This window comes from Rhipicephalus sanguineus, chromosome 3 (genome assembly GCF_013339695.2).
Source record: "Rhipicephalus sanguineus isolate Rsan-2018 chromosome 3, BIME_Rsan_1.4, whole genome shotgun sequence".
NCBI classification, from domain to species: Eukaryota; Metazoa; Arthropoda; class Arachnida; order Ixodida; family Ixodidae; genus Rhipicephalus; species Rhipicephalus sanguineus.
In genome coordinates, this window is record NC_051178.1 from 85,633,469 (window position 1) to 85,656,446 (window position 22,978).

Genomic DNA, 22,978 nt, shown 5'->3' on the forward strand with positions numbered 1-22,978 from the left:
GTTACACGTATCTTTTATTACAGCTGTGGAATGTGACGTCTTTTCAATTTTGTGATGTCTATAGCAATTCGTATGCTAAAATGAAATTCCTTATGCTGCATATCGGGGAATCTATACCGCAGTATGAATGAATGTGGAGCTCCAAGAAATAAGTTCTTCGTAGGAGTGTGAAAATCTCGCTTTTTGTGTGGTTTAAGCATTGTGACATATTTAGTTTAGTTTTTATATTTTGCCCTCTTGTATGTTTTAGTCTTCTGATCAACATATAACAAACCACTCTTTGTAATACACTAAACGAGGATAAATGTAACGGCATTGTCGTAGTAGGTCAGGTTTATGTACTCTCAGTACCATGATCACTGTGAGGTTGAGTCCCCTTAATTACAGGTTGGAAGATGCACCTAAGGAGGAAGAAATTCAGCAAGGCAGAGTTATTATGTAATAGCGAGAATGCAAAATCTACTGCACGCGCCCCTTACGTTTAGGGACGTTTGCTAACCAGCGGATGAACAACGAGGCCACATGTGGTATGGCCACACGCTTTATTTAATTATTTTAAAGCGATCTGTTCTCACGCACAAGAAAACTGTCTGTACCGCTCGGCGGCAGCCGCGCCGCAGTGTTTTGAACGCATCGCCATTTTTTCAGATTGTTGTTTGAAGGTTACTCGCAGGACGCAAGTAGTGTAGTTGATTGGGGACCTTGCACGAGCACCAGCGACAACGCTGGAAGGTTCCATTGCTTATGTATAACAGACGGGACGTTCCGTCGAAGATAACATTACCGATGGCTGCCGATGGTGACCGCTGCTATTGGTGTGCAGTATGCTTTGCTTGTACCTTGAATCACTTAGTTTTCGTAGTGCAAGTTATCTCCATAAAATGTTTGGTCTCTACCAGTTGGCTACCGCCTTCTTCTTCGTCACTTACACGTGACACTATCATTTGCCATTGTTAACGCGACATCACATTCTCAGTAGTACTGTGCTCTAGGCCGATGTTTACCTTACACCAAGGAGCACAACAACACTGAAAAATGTTTGGAAATTATCCAACTACGGATAAAGCTTCCTTGGAAAGAATAGTTGAATTTCTGAGCCGCACCCATATGTGCCTTGATAAATGGTGTTCATCCTATATAGGCGTCCATAAGGGGGGGAGGTAGCAGAGGGGTGGCCACCCACCTAGTTACCTGAGAGGGGGGCGTAAAGTCTGCCCATTACATTCACTTAATAGGGAGGGGGCGCTGTGATGAACTTTCGCCCGCCTTCGCCCTCCTCCCCCCCCCTCCTGAATAGGAACCCTGCGCACGCATATGGTGTTAATGAAACATGGGTGCCCTAATGTTTTATGATATTTTCGTTTTGCGTGCTAGTCATTTCTAAAGCTGAATATATTTCTGTCTTGAACGTGTTAATGCTTGAAATGTTCACGGTAGTTATAGACTAAAGATGATATCACACTTCACAGTCGAGTGCCGTGTTTAGAATAACATTTATCTTAAATGTATGTCCTAAAGATAACTGTACTGCTCATAGTTCCAGCCAGTAACGGAAGATATATGTATCTGATTCTCTTGGCGCACTGGCCATACGCTTGCTTTGTGAACCAAATCATTGGTTTCTTGGCCAGAGAGGCCCTAGGTCGCCGCCTCCCTACGGTATAATTCCTCCCGTCTTGCTGAAGCGCAGTGTGGTAGGGTCACACCTGTGAAGACACTTTTCACTTTCGTGTTATACCGATTCCTAAAACGTATGGATCAGCCATGTCTTTTTTTTTTCATTATTTGGCTGCTCTATGAATCCACGGTTGAAAAATGTGGGCACATATGACCTATAGGAATGCGTTGTACCAGTACTGCAGAACAAATGCAGCAATACAACTCTTTATGAAGGCTGGGTTGAATTTCGTGGACGTGGAATGAAAGCCCTCTGTAGGACAAAATGTAAAGCGGACATGGAGGATTCTACAAATAAGGAAAATTCCAATTTTCAATAATTTTAATGTCGAACATACGTGTCAGTGTCCTCGGGACGCGCGTGCCATGGGACAGCAGTCCAGACGCTGTTGGAATGCACATGCACGAGTGCTAGAGGGAAGATCAGACGCTGACTGGTGTTATAGAGATGATGCAAGGCCCCATACTCATGAGAAAGACAAGACGCCTACATACAATAAAGCGCAACGCTAACGCACCACCTATGCAACTCCCAAAGCAGATTCGGCGTGGAATCTTTAAGTGCGTAGCACATTAGAGGGCTGACTTGTCGAACATCTGTCGATCTCATGTGGCGTGATAACGTCCAAAAACAAGTGTACAATACATGCCTAAAACAGGGTTATCACTGCTAAAAACCGGGTAAAAATAAACGAACAAGGTCTAAAATCGTATTAACTGAAATCACCAGGAAGTAATCGCGACAATTAGATTAAAATCGCTATAGATGCTCCAGACACGTGCGGCTGATACCGGCACCCCGCGTGAGGGTGCATCGCCTCGTTATGCGAGTGATGTGAACAGGACCCGATTAAGCTATTGCGTTCTGCTCTTGAAGGCGAAGCTAAAAGGTCCTCCAGGATTTTTAAAATGCAAATGCATTTCTTAGTCGGGGCATCTCAGGCGTCTGTCGGTGTCAGCGCGCCGGCAGGTGTTATCTCTCCGCTCTCACTCCCTCTCCCATAGCAACTGCTGCGGGCGCGCGCGCTTTTCCTCGCCCCTAGCAACCGGAGCAGATGGTGCGGGCGGAGTACCGGAGAGTTAGTGGAGAGAACAGCGCGCTCTGGCGTGTGAGGGCGCTCGCATCGCGGCAGCTCGGCGGAGCTCCCGCGTGTGTGGAGAGAGTGTAGGAGAGGGTAGGTGCAGTGCAGTGTTACATAACAAGATTGCTTAGTGGGTAAGACTCTGCGCTACTGTGCTAGAAGGTCGCGCATGTGATGACCGCTTTTCAGTGGCAATGACCTACAAAAACGTCGTTGCACTTGTATTAGCTGCACATTAAATATGTGACCAGTGCTTTCTTGGAATGTAGAGTTTTTTACAAAGGGACGCAGACGAAACCTCAAGTTTTTTATTGCTGAGTGTGCGAACGTTGCAGAGCGCTTAACGCGAAGCATGCGGTAACTACTAAGATGTTCTGGCAGTGCTGGGAACATCCGAGGCCAGTTTTCCCGCTCTTTCAGACAGGGAAATTCCCTCAATTTTTCAAATATACGGTAGCTGCTTCTGTATGTGCGGTTTCTGTAAAGGAAACATTTTTTTATCGTGCACACGAAATGCCAATTTCTTACTGTGAGACAACTTCCTGACTATCAGACAGGAGGTCGATCACCTGTAGGTTGTAATGTAATTTATTGACTTTTGGAGTAATTTTGCCATTTCAGGAATTGTTGCAACAGATATTCGGCAGCACTGCCGCCTTTCTTTCATTCATGCGTGTTTGTGAGAAATGACGTCTGGTGCCGTAATGAGATTATTTGATTGAGTTACCATGTTAATGCAACTGACTTAATATTGCCTTCAGTCTCACATTACCGTATCATAAAATTATTGAAGACATACTAACGTACAGAGAGACAGAATCAATAATTGAGCTAATATCAGAAGGAACATTTCTCGTCAACTGATCATCCAGTGCCTCTTATACAAATACCTGTTGTAAGTAATCCTCTCACTCAGAATGAATAGCAGTATTAGCCAGAACTAACCACGGCGAATCAAAATTTTCAAGTAACAAGATAATTCCAATAAAATTACACCATCTCCCGCTAAAGGGGACCATGAGACGATGCGAAGCCGGAGCACTTGCACGATCGCGTTCCGTTGGCGTTCTTTGGGCATGCTACCGACCTCGCGTCGTGGAACGCGAAGAGGAACGCTACGCGCGTCTTGTCTTCCCTCTAGCCTGGTCGTTAATTCTCACAGGGCGAGCGGGGCACGCAGTCGGCAGGCTTGCGAGAGGGGGGCAGCGTAGGAGAGGAGAAGAGAGAGGGGGAGGGGACGCGCATGCGCTGGTGCTCATCGCGGCGTTGCGCAACAGAGAATTTCGGCATGTCTAGCCCGCGTTTCAGAGGAAGAGTGGAAAGGGGGAGGGGAGAGCGGAAGTGGAGAGGAGAAGGGAATGGAGAGGTGAAGTGGAGAGTGGGAGGGGAGAGTGTGAGTGGAGAGGGTATGCGCATGCGCAGTAAGGGTGGTCACGCCGCACACCACCACCACCGGATTGAACTCCGCCATAAGATACTTCGCATCTAAAAGGCATGCACTTGTATTGATCCGACCTTTGCCAAAACTATCGCAATACTCCCTTCAAGAAGCTATATCCTGATAAGGACTACCTGTCGCACTGAAAGATAAGCATGCCTGTAGTATCACCATTGTTACGGAGCTTTCTACGGCCCATTTACGCGCTCATTTCATACAAACTCGTCATACAAACTTTCGTCATACAAAGTCGTCATACAAACTTTCGGAGATTATTGAAGCCATGGACTTCTCATGCACGCACCCGACTGTTGTAGATAGTGTGTAAAAATATTATTAAAGCAAAAAGGCTTTTTTTCAGCGTTTCTGCTGCTGTAGGCATTTCTATGTAGATTTTGTTATTGTTCAACTTAAATATTTACGAAATATGTGTGTATCTATTGTGTCACAAACACAACAAATAGTGCGAATAACATTCCTTAAGCATATTTGTCTTTTTTTAGAGTTTATCGCATAGGTAACGTCCTGCTTCTTGAAAACTTTCGCGTCTGCAGAAGCTTAGGTTATCACCTATCGGACTGCGCTGTCTTCGTTACAGCTAACACAATATCAAAACGAATTAACGTGCTCATGCACAATATTGTTTGCTATAAAAACAGCATTTCATGAAATCATGCCGAAAAAAGAGATTCCTGTGAAATTTTGTGACTTTCTACTCTCGACGCAAAAAAATGTTTGCAAAAATCAATATTTTTTAGCTTCACGCTTCTCCTTCGTTAACTTTTCCTTCCACCGGGTCTTTTAGTTTCACCGGTTCTGTGGTCATTTCAAAGAGACGCTACAATGGACAAGCGCACCCACAGCTTTACGAATTGGTTAAACGAGTCTCTTTTATCTCACGAAGGATATATTTTTAAAGTCGTAAAGAGTGGCATAGCATTTTCATGTTTGAGAGCAGCCCTAACAAAGTCATGTCCAGAAAAAATTTGCGAAAGCCTCAACCAACAAATTATCAGGCTAAAAAATGCTGGGTACGAAAAACACGTGTTGTGTAGATCGGCCAACAAGCTGATTAGTCACGTACGCGGCAACTTTGAGAAAAAAATGACAAGTAATGAAAACAGAAAGAAGATAGTGTCAGTTCCGTATGCGCACAAGATTGCCCATAACTTAAAGAAACGTAGGTAATCGATGTGGCATGGAATTAGTTTTTTCGGCACCCAACAAACTTAATAAAATATGTTCCAAACTAGACCGTAAAGTTTCCATAGCAGCAAAAACTAATGCCGGTAGTTGTACGATAAATCACACAACAAAGTTTCTTAAGTGTAGCTTATCAGTTGTGTATTGCTTGCCGCTATCATGTGGAAAGGTATACATCGGCCAGACGGGTCGTTGTTTGAACACCCGACTTTTAGAACATAAGCGATCATTAGGAACTAACATTCATTCTCAAATAAAGGGCACTGTTCTCAGTGTGGCTGCTCGCCACTGTTCAGTGACTCAACCGTAGTCTTCCGTCATGGGAACCAACTAACCAGAGAAATTGTCGAAGTCTTTCACATTAACAAAAGAAAAGATGGCTACATTAGTCAGTCATCAGTTTCGTTAAGTAACCGAGAAGCCAGCTTCCTCGAAGGACTTTAATTGAAGTTAGTGTTTGCATGTGTCATAATTTCCTTCATGTTGTTTCAATTCTGTTTCAAGCACGTGTGAATTCCCGCCAATGTATTTTATATTGATGTTACCCAGCGCTGTCATTTATGTTATCTTAAAGTGACTAAGCATAACTGCCGTGTACTATCGCTCGAGTGTGCGCAAAAGGTTTTTTTGGCAATGATTCAGTGTTCGTAGTTCATTTCTGTGTCTCTAGGGATTTGGGTTATATATGAAGTGCTGCTTCTGAAATAAAATTAGTTGCCAGTGTAGCGAGTGTCGTGTTTTGCTTCTTGTCCTCTTTGTCCCCGTCGAATTTGCGCTACTACACCATAGGTTAAAAATGATATCTCACCAACTAGCCCAGCTCTCAACCCTACTGAACTTCATTTCTATTACAACGGGCCCTTTTATATTTTCTAACAACTTCAACCAGTATGAACCCAGCTCCCTGGCCCCAGTCTTAGCAGTATGTGTTTGCAAGGCAAGGGTGGCATCCTGGAATGCCAGATACAACGTATGCCCCAAGGAACTCGAAATAATGTGTGGTTTTCTTCAAGCTTCCTCGACACACTCAAGACGAATATGTCGGATTGTAAAATGCAAATTGTGGAGACAGGCAAGACATTTCAAGGAATCTCTGAGGATAGCATGTGCCATACGTTACGACAGGGAGCCCAACAGACGCTTCAAGGAAAGGTGCAGGACGTCCAACAATTTGGCGGATTGGTTGTGGGACAACACCAGACCGCACTTGCCAAAACCGAAGGAGACGCAACCTTCAGAAGGAAAAGTGATCGTCCTGGAGGATGTTTCAGTTCCCGAAGACTACAGAAAAATTCTTGGACTGGGTCCGAAGTTCTGTTTCGAACCGCCGTTCTCTCCACCGGAAAAAGTGACACTGGTCATGTCCATGGCGCGTCGTGTGTCGGATGAGGAGCGTCCAAGATTCATCACCGAGTGCGTCGATGTGCTTTCCAGGACAATAACCAGCGATAGAAAACAACATCACGTAAGAAATTTAGTGAACTTTGGTGTAAAAAACGGCTTGCGCTTTCTTACGTCAGATAAGGAAAGTTGTTTGGTTGTAATACATCAAGGTCTCTTTCAAGAAAAGGCGTTGGCCGCCGTCGAAAACAATTGTGTCCGCGTAGACGTAAAAGCAAATAAGGTTGAGCAAAAGGCTCTCACTTTACTGGAGAACAGTAATTTTGAACGCCTTGCATCAGCAGTGAAACGCGCAGGCAGCTTGCATCTTGAGTTATTTTTTGCGGCAAAGACTCATAAAATTGGTGTTCCATTCCGAGCCATAGTATCCGAAAGGGACTCGTGGCAGCTACGCTTGTCTTCGTATCTTCAGTGTCACCTTAAGACATTGAAGGTCTCGGATCCTTTCAGTCTGCCAAACTCTGAGGCGTTAGTTTCATACTTAAGCACGCATAACCCAGGAAGATGCAGTTTCTTCAGCGTAGACATACAAGATATGTATTACAACATTCCGCATGGTCCGCTATTCTCAAGTGTAAAGCAATGTATAACAGAAGAAAACGATGAGTTAGAGTTTGTGAATAAGTGTGGTGTATCGGTGGATGCCTTTCTTGAATTGTTAACCTTTTACTTTAGGTCGACATTTGTTATGTGGAACAAGGCTATGTACCGACAGAAATCCGGTATCACAATAGGCTCGAAAGTAGCCCCGGTTTTAAGCACAATTTATTTAGCAAAAATGGACAAGGCAATAGATTTAAACAGTAATGGGCATGCACTGAAAGTGTTTCGGTTTGTAGATGACTTTTTGGTTTTTATTGATTCGCATGGTCGAGATCAAATAGTTGCAGAAGTTTTGAAAGTCTTCAGGAACAATAGCCTGGGGCTTGATTTTACTTTTGAATTACCAGACAATGACAAACTGCAGTTTTTGGTTGTTGAGTTAGATGCCGCAGCGGAACATGTATGCTGGTCATACAATCCGCGCACGGAAAAACCCTTACTTAGCTACCGTTCGGCACATTCTAAAGTCGCAAAGAGTGGCATAGCATTTTCATGTTTGAGAGCAGCCCTAGCAAAGTAATGTACAGAAAAAATTACCGAAAGCTTCAAACAACAAATTATCAGGCTAAAAAATGCTGGGTACGAAAAACACGTGTTGTGTAGATCGGCCAACAAGCTGATTAGTCAGGTACGCGAAACTTTCAGAAAAAAATGACAAGTAATGAAGACAGAAAGAAGATAGTGTCAGTTCCATATGCGCACAAGATTGCCCATAACTTAAAGAAACGTAGGTAATCGATGTGGCATGGAATTAGTTTTTTCGGCACCCAACAAACGTAATAAAATATGTTCCAAACTAGACCGTAAAGTTTCCATAGCAGCAAAAAGTAATGCCGGTAGTTGTACGATAAATCACACAACAAAGTTTGTTAAGTGTAGCTTATCAGTTCTGTATTGCTTGCCGCTATCATGTGGAAAGGTATACATCGGCCAGACGGGTCGTTGTTTGAACACCCGACTTTTAGAACATAAGCGATCATTAGGAACTAACATTCATTCTCACATAAAGGGACACTGTTCTCAGTGTGGCTACTCGCCACTGTTCAGTGACACAAGCGTAGTCTTCCGTCATGGGAACCAACTAACCAGAGAAATTGTCGAAGCCTTTCACATTAACTAAAGAAAAGATGGCTGCATTAGTCAGTCATCAGTTTCGTTAAGTAACCGAGAAGCCAGCTTCCTCGAAGGACTTTAATTGAAGTTAGTGTTTGCATGTGTCATACTTTCCTTCATGTTGTTTGAATTCTGTTTCAAGCACGTGTGAACTCCGGCCAATGTATTTTATATTGATGTTACCCAGCGCTGTCATTTGTTATGTCATCTTAAAGTGTCTAAGCATAACTGCCGTGTACTATCGCTTGAGTGCGCGCAAAAAGGTTTTTTTGGCAATGATTCAGTGTTCGTAGTTCATTTCTGTGTCGCTAGGGATTTGGGTTATATATGAAGTCCTGCTTCTGAAATAAAATTAGTTGCGAGTGTAGCGAGTGTCGTGTTTTGCTTCTTGTCCTCTTTGTACCCGTCGAATTTGCGCTACTACACCATATGTTAAAACGATATTTATATAGACATATACGCAGCCGAGTGGCACGCGCACGCGCACTGCACGTAGGTTACAGTCACAGTTGCAGTTGTTGCTTCAAAATATCAAATGAGCTTCTGTTGCCGTTATTAAAATGACACACAGCATCATACAAAGCTAATTTATTGATTTATTGGCTCCCATACGTGTCTTTGAGGTGCATGACGTTGCGCGTCCACCTGGAGAGAAGTTTATTACTTTTATGATTAAAAATTATGGGTTTACAATGCATTTAGAGCATTATTTGTTCGCACTTGACATGAGTGTTAAATAACCCGAAGAGTACTACATATCAAACTAATTCTAAGATACACACAAAACTGGCACTTTCAGTTTCGGTTTTGCAGAAAACGGGTGGTCAAACATTTTTTTGCTTGTATCTTTAGAAAGAAACTGCGTAAACAGGAACATTATGCAGCAAAATAATGGGCGATAAATTGCGCATTTACCATGACAAAAAACAAAAAGAATGACATTTTGAAAAAAAAATTCGCTTTTTCCGCTTGGCCTCATACCTTAAGTGCATTAGGAAATCCTTTTGTTTCTTTCATTTGACGAGGTATGCTGTTGCAAACCGTAGTAGTCGTTTTTCTTCAACATTTGGAGGAAGCGGAAGGTTTATGATGGGCCCTGAAAGGCGTTTCAGTGTGCTATCGCATATATATAGATATATGCAATAGCACACTGAAAATATATATAGAATGCAATGCAAGAACGGCAATGCGGCTCGGCTGCTTGCGCAAGGAGCTGGGAGGACACCGAAGTGGAAGAGGGGTAGACAGTAGAACAGCTATATATATATATATATATATATATATATATATATACATATATAGTGATGTAGATCCTCCCTGAGGACAGCAACAACCGAGGGTTTTACTTCGACAGTTTCGGCCAGAGTATGGCCAATAAGCACTTCCGTGTGTCGACAACTTACTTTTGAGAACGATGAATGCTGACTGGCCGAACTTTCTGTCGTCTTCTTGCGATATATATATATATATATATATATATATATATGTGTGTGTGTGTGTGTGTGTGTGTGTGTGTGTGTGTGTGTGTGTGTGTGTGTGTGTTGTGTGTGTGTGTGTGTGTGTGTGTGTGTGTGTAAGTGTATGTCACAACAAGAAAAAGCTAGTTAGCTATACTCGGCGACAACTTTTCTTGACAGCACTGTGAAAGCTACAGAACCGAAGGGCATGGCTACTACCGCGCGAAGAAATACTACATAAACTTACTGATAATTTTCTCATTGGCCTTGCTGAAATAAATGCTGCTTTATTTATTATGAGCCTCAAACAGTTGCCGGAAGTCGTAAGTAAAACACAGCTATTGTTCACTTTACAAGAATGCCTTCCTTTTCTTTCCATTTCTTAGACCGCACCGCCTTTTCAGCACGCCTGTTCTCCAAGGTAAACATGTCGTCCATGACGTAGTCGTTCAGTGCGCGGCTGCAAACGCGCTGCTTAAGTTCTCCAAGAAAAATATACTCGTAATATGACACTAAAATGTACACTAAGCAATCGAAATGTCTCTCCCATGCATATTTTTCGTGTATATAATTTTCTAAACGTGTTAACGATGCGAGCGAGCAAAACCGAAATCAGCCGCAAGCTGCCGTACTACTTGCGGAGCAACGAATGTGCGGAAGCCCCGCCTCCGTAGCCTTCGCTCCAATGTCAAGATAAGTTGTCGCCGAGTATAGTTAGAATTCATCATTCTCAAATGCAAGTTGCTGCACGGCCGCTCGATGAGAAACACATGGTGCGGCCTGCCGCCGCGGCGCCATCAGTAATGGAGCCTCTGGGGAGACCGACAGCGAGAGCGCCGGAATTATTGCGGCGGATAGCGGCTTGACAACGCAGCTGCTATGCGCTTGTTAGTTTTTAAAGGGTTACAATAAACTGCTATAGCGTTAACTATATTGGTAATCGTCCTACCGAATGTGCGTCGGCGATGCTTCAACCTAAATATAGCAAGTGTTAGTTTTATCTGAAGTGTTTGCTCGGGCGAGTTGCGATTTTTCCCGTCATGTTTTCTCTTTTTTCTTGCCGTTGTGCTGTTCGCCCTCGATAATGTATGTTTGTGCTACAGTTATTTTATCAACAGGGGAGTCGCTCATTGACAGGTGCGGATGTTTTTGCAGAATGATTGTTGCTCACACCTTAGAAAGAAAAGCATTGCGAACATCAGAGGAGTCATAATTGGTTTATTGCACGTGCGTGAACAAAGGATCACTGTGTTATTGGAATCACAAACGCAGCACTTTCCTGGCCAGAGGTTTTTGCGCCAAGCGTACGAGTCGCTCAACAGACATATTAACTTTTCCTGCCCAGTTGGAAAGAAGCGCTCGTAAGAGCTTTCTGATGAAAACTTTGCAGACTTTCATGGCGTGGTCGCCACCGCGCAAGTCCACTTTCAGCACTTCCGTGGTGATAGAGAACAGCTGGTCACCTTTCAGACATCTCGTGAAAAAATATCCGACAGGAATAATATATGCTGTTGACAAGCCTCTTATTACAAAACATAGTAATCGGTTTGCCACTTGGGGTACCGCTGTTGAGTGGTCTTCTTCACCACGGTCAACGAGACCAAAAAGTTTGTCGACTTGTCGGTCGTATATGACCCTCCGCTGTATGTCCATATCGTCAATTATCAGGGAGCAGAACGCTTCTTGCTCTACGGTGAGACCCTTGAATTCGATGCACAGCCGCTCCTATATCAACGAAGTGAGGCCGATTTCACCTGTTGAATGGCTTACGCATTTCTGGAGCGTTGAGCGACAAGGGAGCTTAAATAGATTTTTGGACCTTGCATGCTCATAAACTTTGTTGGAGCATGCCTTCCAAATGACACATTCCCTTAGAATGACGTCACTGTCGTGGGGCTTCTTCGTCGAGAAACTGCGGACTTGGTTTCTAACGAACTCGGCAGTCTTGTCACCTTGCGCAGCACCATTGAGCACCCTTATCCACTTTTTCTTGAAGGCCCTGCAGTGGTCCTTTCATACGAACGATCTTCGCTTGGAAGCAGCGCGTCCTTTGTTTTTTAGCTTCTGTCAGTTAAACAAGGTCGAATGTAGTTTGACATGATGAATCTGAAAATGATGCAACTTCCACACACGTTTCGTTCCCTAGTTCGGAGTTGTTGGGCGTCGTGGCTTCAGTGCTGTCACTTCACATGCCGTTTTGGCTAATGACAGGCCTGTCTTTTGAAGCAGCATTGCCTTGGCCGAGCACTGGGCACGCGACTGGGCATTATTGCCTTCTATTTCCAAGCGTGGCCGCTTCTTCCTCGGAGCAGGGGTGCTCCTCGTGCTCATGTAGCTTGGATAACCGGGGAACACTGTCCGCACAGCCGTTGGCAAAAGTATCCTCAACTTCTCGGTCTCCTTGTAGTCCTGCTCCGTAATATGCAAGGCGCACACCAGGGACCTGTCATTCGGCTGCCATACTGTTCCCTTCCCGGCGGGTCCTTCACGGGAAATGTCCCGCAGCTATGCTGCCCTGCGTTCTGCGCTACTGGGAAACTCGTGGTAGCGTATTTGCAGGTCTTTCGATGCATTCGTGGAACACAACGGCCCACAACAGTTGCGCGGAATTTTGCCTAACGCATAAAATACATGGGGGAAGGAATACTAAGGAGAGGCCCTATCCTATTTCAATGCATTGCGAAAAGTGTGGCGGAAGTGACGTCAGATTTATGGGGCAAACAAACCGGTATGGGGCAAACAAAACAGCAGACGCCCCGCGGCGTGCTCTCCGCGGTGGTTAGCTTCTGCGCAGATTTGTAGTCCCGGCGTAAACTTAGCGCGTATTGTGCGGTTCGCACGCAGTAAAATGGTGTAAGCAGACGTTTACAAGGCTGTTCGTGCGTGGCAGGCCCGAGCGCTGCGTGCTGAAATTCTTCGTGGAGCGTTTTTGTGCAACAGTACAGAATACCGGTACGTGCCGTGATCAAAAACGTTCAGCCCCTGCATAATCTTATTCGAACTCACCTAGCAGTGACTTACGCGTTCTGCTGGGCGTTAGGCTTTCCCTTTCTCGTAGCCCGATTTCCCGATCTGTTGCCGGATTAGCGGTTCTTTGTTCGTGTATATGGAGTGAGCGTTGTAGTATTTGGCGCAACGCCAACCTATAGTTGACGTAACTTCACGTCGAAAATAGGGCACCGCTGTATTGTATACGCGATTGTGCACGTAAAGTTTGTAATTCCAGTACGCACACAACAACAACAACGCAGCGAGCGCACACCGCACAATACATACATCACGTAGTCCGATAACAACAACATAAGTTTATTGCCCTTTCGTTGAACGACACACTCTAAAAACGTACGATGCCTTCGGCGCACGTTATGTACGGCGCGTCAGACGCCAAAAACAAAAGTTCACGTGTGTTCTGAGTTGACACAATGAGTAAGAAGCAACAGAGCGCACATCCGAGAGCTTCGCATGCATATACCATGCATTAGTGATCAGCAATGAAGCGAACACATGAAAAGTGACAGCCGGCACTTTCCGCAGTACACGCGATTTGCACCGGGTATACACAACCATACGCAACCAGTTGGGCATTGCGTAACTTTCCTAAAGAACACACACAAGGAGCAGCACGCGTGAATCGAGTGCGCCGCGACGCCGCTTGCACGGCGAAAAAAAAAAAAAGGGCTCGAAACGCGCATGCGCTTCCAAACAACACGGCGGAGGTCGCGAAATGTTTCGAGGCTCCTTCGCTAGGAGGCTATGCGGGTTAGAGGTGTGCACGGGCTCCGGGTAGCCCGTAAGCCCGAGCCCGACCCGGCCCGCTGGCCGGGCTCGGGCGGGCCGACGTATATTCGCCTCGGGCCCGGGTCGGGCTCGGGTCACTTGGAGTTTTATCGGGCCGGGCTCGGGCCCGGCGCAAAGCCCGACTCAAGCCCGAAATATAGAGAATGAGCGGGAATTGTTTTCCAGCACGCATACAGCGCCTTTTCCGCGACCGCCCATTACCGCTTTTCCTTTCCATTCGCCACTTTAAATAAAAGGGGAGCAGGTAAAGCACTGCCTCTGTTGCACTCCTACGAACAGAGAATTAACACCACCTGAGCTAGTGACGGCGCCACCCGACTGTTCGCGTTTGATTTAAGGCCAAATCCGATATGAGTGAAAATGCACGCGACAGCGACGAGCGACCCGATGTAGATCGCCTTCGTGCAAGCTGACGCTTGCATGGGCATACGCCATACACGTGACGGCTTTGGCGAGCGAACTCCATTGTAGCTGGCATGAGGCCGTCTACTTGTATAGCAAAAGTGCCGCGTTGTCGCAGGTACGCAATGCAAATAAAATATTTGTTGCATGTTGGTACGTAAAACGTTTACCGTTGTCTCGCAGTATTTTTTATATGCACGTGCATAATTATTACGTTACTTGTTGGTGTACAGCTGATGTGCTTAGTACGTCGCTGATGTACATCCGGTTCGGGTGTTTTGTGACTTCCGGGTTATGAGCGATGGTTTCCAAATGTAAAAAAACCGAGCGATCGCGCGGTTTCGACCACGCGATACATTGCGCGAACGGCCCGTTTCGTCGCTCGTCGCTGTCGCGTGCATTTTGGCGCATATGGTGTTTGGCCTTTGCTCGTAACTACTCTATGCGAACTCTGGCAGTACGCAAGAAGAGTGGATGTGACTCGCCGGCTGTCTCGCGTTCCGTTTTTCCTCTGCCAGCCAAGCCCGGTAAAAAGGACAATAAAAAAATTGCCTCCATTCTGTGAAAAAATCGCTCTATATAGAAATGCATTACCTCCTCGTTCAAATGTCGTTTAAAAAGCCGGGCCGGGCCGGGCCGGGCCGGGCCCGGGATTGTGTTTTCGTACGTCGGGCCGGGCCGGGCGGGCTCGCAGCCCTTTGCCGTCGGGCTTGGGCGGGCCTTCGAAAAAGTGAGCGGGCCCGGGCCGGGCTCGGGCTCGGAAATACGGCCCGTGCACAGCTCTAATGCGGGTGTTTGCGATGTGGAGGCTTCACGAATGTGACGTCAGGGCCTCTTAAAATATCACACATGCGCAAACTGTCTGGAGTGACACTCAGTGCGAGCGATTCATGTGGAGAAAAACAACCACTATCTCGGCCTACCCGTGGAACGCGCGCTCCTTCCCGCCCCCGCGTGGCGTGGAGCCCTCCCCTACTACTGGCGCGCTCCCACCGAAATGCGGCGACAACTGTCAACTCAGCTTCCCCGCTCTCGCCCATTGCCTGCGCCGCGACGCGGCAGGCCGCACCGTGTGTTTTTGATCAAGCGGCCGTGGTTGTGGAAACACGGACACGAAGGCGGGTAACAAGTCAACACAAATGCCGACTATCAACTGAAAAGGCGCGCTGCGGTGGAAGGCAGAGAAAAGTTGTCTGCGCATGCGCAGGTACGGCAGCGTCACCTGTAAATCCGGCATGCATGGGGCTCAGCACGAGAAACAACAATTTAAACATTTCATTTTTTTATGAAATTTATTCGAAGCTGCCCCAGGCATGCGCTTCCACCCCTCTCGATAGGCGAGGCATCAACCGTTAGATGAATTCATTCATTCTTGTGGTTGCATAACATTCCGCAATCACCAAAATGTCGCTTGCATTTAGACTCACTACAACGTATGGAAAGACTGCATGGTGAGCCTCTGGTTAATGACCTGTCGCGTACCTCTCTTATTAACACAGCTGCCGTATGTTCAACGAAAGAGCGGCCGCAGCTAAAAGGAACTTCACATACCACACCAGTACGAAAGGCTGCGTTTATATATCAGCCCGCCTTTTGTCTACTACCATCGCCTCCTTTCTCTGCACGGGTGCCCATATCCTTCATAGCGGCGTGAATACCTTATCTGACCGCCGGACACATCTTATTGCCAGCCATAACAACAACAATAGATGCGTACTGGCACGAAAAGTTTCAGTTGTCCTTTTTTTTCCGTCAAATGAAAGGACAAGCCCTGAAGAGCCTAGAAAATGTAGTAGTAAGGGTGATTGCACATTGAAAAAAGTAATTGCAGTCTATATTTAAATGCTATTTTCAGTTACTCGTAATACTATAACCTGGCGTCACAACACGATATCAGTTTCTCTTCACGTGCCCGTGCAAGATAATGCGACGTGTTCGCGGCCGCTCCGCTCTGTGGCTCCGTAGCTGACGCACAAGAGGCCATATTGAATGTTTTGGTACCTGACGTCATCACAACTACTGGAGCGTGATGCCACCGTAATTCACACTGTAGCCAGACGTAACGATAGTGTTGATGTCAGTGGATGCGCCGTGCGAAAATGAATTCAATGTCAAAATAAAATATCAAATTTTACTGAGCTCCACACTTGCTCAGAGCCGCCTCTGCTCACAGGAGATTTATATGGCAGAGCAAACTGATCTTCGAAAATTGGTGTCGGTACCCCTCTAACTTCATATCTACTTCCCGCTTTGCTTTCCATGTGGGATGAGGAATAGATGTAAGGAATAGCTGCCATTCGCTTCTTATTATTATTGCTTTCTCGCACCATCTTCAGACTGAACAAGGTTTACTTTTTTAAGCGTTAATACGTTATTAAAGTGCGAGAAAAGACGATAGCACAACTAAGAAAAACACAGAGAACACAACGAGTGCAGTGTTCATCAACTAAATATGAACAAGCTAGCCCGCCAGAACGTCTTTTTTAAGCGTTCACCGAGAATGGCTACCTGCAAAGCGAGAATAGCCTACCTGTAACAGACGCACAACCTATGCGTTAAAGCTAGTGCTCGTGTTGAGCGCGCATACAATGTGTGCCAGCCCACGTGATGCTGAAGCATAAAGGAGACATCTTGAAGTTGTGTTACGCCATTCGAGGGCAATGTTTTTGTAAAATTCAGCCCTGCTCCATTTATATTATATTTTTCGCTTTAACCTGTTCGCTCTTTTTGCATTACACCTTTGATACTGGTCAGAAACTTTCCGTCCGCCTCAGTGTTACCGTGGTTACGGTTCTCGGCTGCTGACCCGAACGTCTTGGGTTCGATCCGGGCCGCGGCTTTCGTATTTTGATGGAGGAGAAATGCTAGAAGTCCGTGTACTGTGCGATGTCACTGCACGTCAAAAAACACCACACGGTCAAAACTTTCGGAGCTCACCACTACGGTGCGCCTCGTAATCGTATCGTAGTTTTGACACGTTAAACCTTTGATGTTATTATTATAAAACAGAAATTTCCCCTATCCGCCTAAACCACCTGGCTGTCACGCGCCATCACAGGGTTCAAAGCTAGCGAAGAGATAATGCCTTGGAGAAAATAAGAAGGGCGTTATTCGGCTGGAAACTGTCTTGTCAGGTCTTGCTCCGAGTGGATTATAAGATAGCCGCCCACCGATTATTTTGGCAGAGGCTACTCACAAAAGCTTGTAAGAATGAACTTAGTAATGTATTACAAACACTTCAACCAATACTATAATGCGGTCGATTCATATGTACGCATACACCACACCACTCTGCGCACTTCTTTTTGCTGAGGAAGCATTCTCGTACGCCTTGTCGCAAGCCTCCGCTATGCTTTGCAGCCATCGCATAACAAGGAAGGCGAAGTAGTATAACTGAAGGTGCAGACGGAACTTTCGCCCGTATACGGGAGTTCGCAAAGAAAATTCCACCGCAGCTATTGGATGGCCAGTGCGCTGCCGACGGTAACCGCCCCCCAAAGGGGGGGGGGGGTCAGCACCTGGTACTTTCGACAGTGTCGGGGCAGGGGGAGGCAGCGCTCTCCCCCTTGCTCTCCTCCCCCGGTACGTACGCCGATGCCTGAGGCTGTCTCTGTGATTCTAGTGGAGGCTCGTCGATAGTGGGAGCGCTTGAAAAGCAAGCAGTCAAACCTGCGCTTATCGTGTATTCGCGTCGAACTTGCACGGGGTTCCGATTCCCTCGCCGTAGTTCGCCCGATGTCTTTCTCATATGTCTTTCTCTTTCCGATGTCTAATCTCATAGACTAATCAACAGAAAGCCGACTTCGGTTGATAAGAAAGCACTGCCAAGAGTGCATCATAACGATAAATTGTCTCCAAGGCAGTGTCCGTTCGGTTGAATGCCTATTTACCAGGACACAATAAACGTTACTCGTTGATTCCCCTTACGTATGTTTGACTTCAGCACCTAACAACTCAATGTGACCGACAAACGCGCTATTAGTGAACGAAAAACATGCTATTGGGAAACGTGATGATGACTAATATAAGTATATTTCGTAGAAAATGCTCCGCCCTTTCCTGGGCCCTCTGGATAGCCTGGGCTTGCTGCGTTCTGTCCTCTACGTGGGCGCGGCCAGCAGTTACAACGGCCTCCCGTTAGGGGGTCGTAACTCCTCAGGATCCAATAAAGTTCGTTGTCTGTCTGTCTGTCTGTCGTAGAAAATGCAAATAAGCCCAAAAAAACGCGACAAGCAACTGGAGAATTCTGCAAGCGACTCGGCGAAAAAAAAAATCCGCTTATTATAAGCCGAACTGGCACCCCTGTCGTGGTCCTATCTGAAATCCTACATGGCAGTGGATTTTGCGTAGTTAACTCGCTATCCCGGCGTTCAAAAGAGGCGCAGCTATTGTACACAGGGGCCTAGACGACTCCAACTTAATCAACACAGTATTTTTTCTCAGACATTGAATGAGCTGCACGATTACTCTTTTTTTTTTGGGGGGGGGGGGGGGGAAACAGTGCGCCTGCCGTCCTCATCGTCTATAGGCGAGTGTACTGCTACGGGCGCTGTTTCTACAGTGACTACCTTGCACGACTGCTTGGTCGCGGAATTGCTGTTCGCTACGTTTGTCTGCTAGCCGAACATTAAACTGAGCCTGAGCGGTCCGGGTGACACTCAACCCAACCTTGGTTCTTTTGGTAGATTTAGGTGAATGGGTAGTGTTCAGACGTACGTCACACAAGTTATTCCCACCCATGTTTCCGCGCGGAGGACGGACAAGTGGGTGGAGACCGATATCTCCGGAACCTATTGTAATGGCTTGGCTGTTGTGCTGCTATCAGCGGTGGTATTGCTTCGCGCAGATTCCTCGTGTGCAAAGCAGGGGACAGCGGCGGGCGTATCCCAGCTGTCAACAAGGTTTTCTTGTTGCCCCCGTAACCGTCTTACTATTTTGCTCAAATACTAATGCATCTTAAACGATTTGTATCTTGATAATATATTCTACATTTTATAAAAATCACTCAAGAATTCAGTTGCAAATTGCGGTTTTCTATCCTGAATGCAGTAGCCACAACCAACCACACCTTACCAATGTTTTCAAGCAAAAAATAATTCAAAGAAAGTTATGTGCATTTCTTGATCATGCGTTTGCCAAAAATGCAGCCATAAGCGCTCCAAAAGCTGAAAACTGATAAGGACTCGCCCATGCATCGAAAGATTAACTGAAGTACAGGCCATTGTTATGGTACTCCCTACGGCCTGTTTACGTGCTGATTTCGCATTTGAACAATGCCCTTTTATATGAGAAGTTCAAGTTGAGGCGTCCCGTGCCTTATCATGGGCGTACCTCCGTCAGTTCGCGAGGTATACCGGATTAGAAGCCGCTTCTGCTATATAAAGGGTGGAGATACATGGATCGAAAGTGCACACAGCAATCATGGTGGCGTCGCGGTACATTTTTCTGGCGTTAGCCGCTGTAGCATCGACGGTAGCTGCTGCCCCCGAGAAGTCCACTGAACGGGATGATCAGCCAAAGCTCTGGGCTCTCCTCGCGGCTGGTTCTAACGGTTATTTCAACTACCGGCACCAGGCCGACATTTGCCATGCCTACCACGTGCTGCACAATCATGGCATTCCCGACGAACGCATCGTGGTCATGATGTTCGATGACATCGCCAATTCCAGTACGAACCCAACCCCAGGAGTGGTCATCAATCACCCCAAAGGTAACGACGTTTACAAGGGCGTTCCTAAGGACTACACAAGAGACCTGGTCACCCCGCAAAACTTCCTCGACATCCTACAAGGAAAGAAAGTGAAAGGCGGTCAGCGGGAAAGTGATAGCCAGCGGGCCAAAGGACCACATCTTTGTCAACTTCGCGGATCACGGAGCACCTGGTCTGCTCGCATTTCCTAACGACGAGTTGCACGCCACCCGCTTCGTGAATGTCATCAAAAGTATGCACAAAGAAAAGAAGTTCGCGAAGATGACCATCTACATTGAGGCCTGTGAATCCGGTTCCATGTTCGACGGCCTGCTACCCGACAACGTCAACGTCTACGCCACGACAGCGGCCAACTCTGCCGAGTCGTCGTACGCTTGTTACTGGGACGACAAGAGGCAGGCGTACCTGGGTGACGTATACAGCGTCAACTGGATGGAAGATTCGGACAAGGAAGACCTGCACAAGGAGAAACTCTTCGACCAGTACAAGATCGTAAGGGAGGAAACCAACACTAGCCACGTCATGGAGTACGGTGACTTGAGTATCGGAAAGCTTTCGGTCAGCGAATTCCAGGGTGAAAAGGAGGTAAAACCAGTCGTGCTACCAAAGGTACCGTATGACGCGGTCTCTAGCAGGGACGTCCCCATAGCCGTTCTAAGGAGAAAATTGGCGAGGGCATCGAAACCAGAAGAAAAGAAATCTTTAAAGCAAAAGCTGCGGCAAGCTCTTAGGAACCGCGCATTCTTGAAGCAGAAAGTCACCGAGATTGCCTCTTTCTTGGCTGAAGCTAACCCGGAAGATTCTGAGTCGCTGCTGACTTCCAAGAGGCGGCTCACCAACTTTGACTGCTACGAGAAGGCAGTGCGCCACTTTAGCGACCACTGCTTCAACCTCTCGAAGAACCCCTATGCTCTGGAGCATCTGCGAGTTTTAGTGAACATGTGTGAGTCGTCGTACAAGCTTTCGGAGATTGTTGAAGCCATGGACTTCGCATGCACGCACCCGACTGTTGTAGATATTGTGTAATAGTATATTGCAAAATATAGTAGTGCACTTGGCTCTCAGTTTTCCTCTTGGCGATGTTTTGAAGTTCCGTTCAAAACTTTGGGAAGAACTTGTTATTCTTCAAATTACTGACTGCCTAAAATATGTGAGTATGTTCACTGTATTGCGTCACTAACACAATAAATGTTGTACCTAACATTGCCCTCGCCAGTCTCTGTTGTTAGAGTTTATGACTCAGCGAAATATTTGTTCCTGCATGAATAAGCTTGAGCACTGCAATTTTTTAGTTAAGACACACTTCGTTGATCACATAAAACTAAAAATATTGCTCATTGGAAGCATGTAGAAAAAGCAGAAATATTTACCATGTTTTACAGTCACCTACTTCTAAAGCGATAAAATGTCTACCTCAAATTATAACGCTCTAGCTTTACGCTTCTACACTGTTTACTTGTCACTTCCTTGGAACCGTTTTGAAGATACAATAATCACGTGGTATTCGTACCTTTTTTTTCGGGGGGGGGGGGGGTCTTCTTTAACTGTTCATTTTAAAGGCGATAGCGTTACTGAGTCCACGTCACTGTAAGTGCGATGTCCGCTTCTACGGCGTTGTCAGTGAGCAAAAAATAGCGATTGATGCATATAATTAAAATCACCGTTCAACGCAGAACCGCCCCAAAACATCCTGCGTGGCACTAAGGGCTCTGTGAAGGAGCTACGCCAGTGCTTGAAACTACATTAGCAAAATGCCCTATAGAGGCGTCATGTCGGGACAGAAATCAACGCAGCTAGTACTGCGTGGTAGATAAGTAGAGTCGCGCAAGGCATCAAACTATGCGAAGTGCGCACTGAATGAGATGTTTAAAGCTGGCCACCCTTCACAAAGGACTCAGCAGGAATTTATTGTCATCATCATCAGCTACAGCACCAGCCGTAGCGTAAAAATTGTAGGCCGCTACTTAGGTGCGCCTAATGTCTTACAGAAGCGTAGTACTTGGTGTAATGGTGAATAATGGTGCAGTGGGTACTTGGCAACTGTACTTATAATAGGCGCCAAAGCCGAGTTGAAAAGGACAATGGTCAGGCCCCCAGACGTTTCCCTCTTTAGGGCGCTGTCGATGTATTCATACAGAAGCGAAGCATGGCAAATTGGTGGGAAGGCGATGCGAACGAAGCCCGAAAATCAATTTTGTTCCACTCTTCAATGCGAAGTTTCAGCGTCCACTCAATTTGGTTACCTGTAGTCTCACTAGTCTTACTGTAGTCTTACCTGTAGTCTCACTCACTGCGGTAATATTCTTGCTAATGTGGTGTTTACTTGCTGCTATTTGGCTTTCTCTTTTTCGGAAAGATTGTTTTCGACGAAACCACGTGCCATCTGATATTTGTCTCGTACTGAGTGGCTAGTCGCCTTTAATTGTGACCATCGCATAAATGCTCGCAAAAATTAACGCTCCCAAACCAACCTCCATAGAATTTTATCTGGAAACGGGGTTGAGGCGAGATGCTCGTGCCTTATCACGTGGTAGGCAGGAGCGCTGTTGTGCTCTGAAAACGTTTCGAATTTTCCGTTAACTATTTCAGTAGGCTCATCGCACCATATGTGTTTCACTCGCCAAGGCGGCTGCAGAAGAAACGACCGGTAGGTGTGGCTGCTTTAATTGTACAAACATTCACATTTACTGCTCTCTAATCGACGGCAATGCGCATTTACTATTGCTTAGGTACAGACGGCTGAGGCGCAAAATGCATTTCTTGAAGAAGCAACTCCTGTGGTTGTGAACCATGCTTTGCGCAAGTACTGATTCCTGACAAAAGCAGACAACAAACGGCTAGAGAGCTGCGAGAAGCATTCTATATATAAAAAAGGTTCTGATTGTGTCAGTGATACTTCGATTATCGATATCCTTATATTCGACATAAATGCGCTTCCTAGATACTATGTTGGCTCGACCATGTAGCTGTACGTCTGATGTTCACTGTTCACGCATGCGCAGAAATGTTTTCTTTTTACTGTACCTTTTATAGTCTGTCATTAAACAGTTGGTGGTTGGCCCTTCTCTGTCTTCTCTTCTGCTTCTCCCTTTTT

At 46.2% G+C, this 22,978-nt stretch overlaps 1 protein-coding gene across 1 annotated transcript; it reads left to right on the forward strand.

Moving 5' to 3' along the window:
- Positions 1–19,577: 19,577 nt before the first annotated feature.
- Positions 19,578–20,931, forward strand: LOC119386803 (legumain-like). The gene is given in 2 exon segments (XM_037654077.2): positions 19,578–19,985; positions 19,987–20,931. Coding segments are annotated over 2 exon segments (1,314 nt in total). The 5' UTR covers positions 19,578–19,595; the 3' UTR covers positions 20,911–20,931.
- Positions 20,932–22,978: the final 2,047 nt, after the last annotated feature.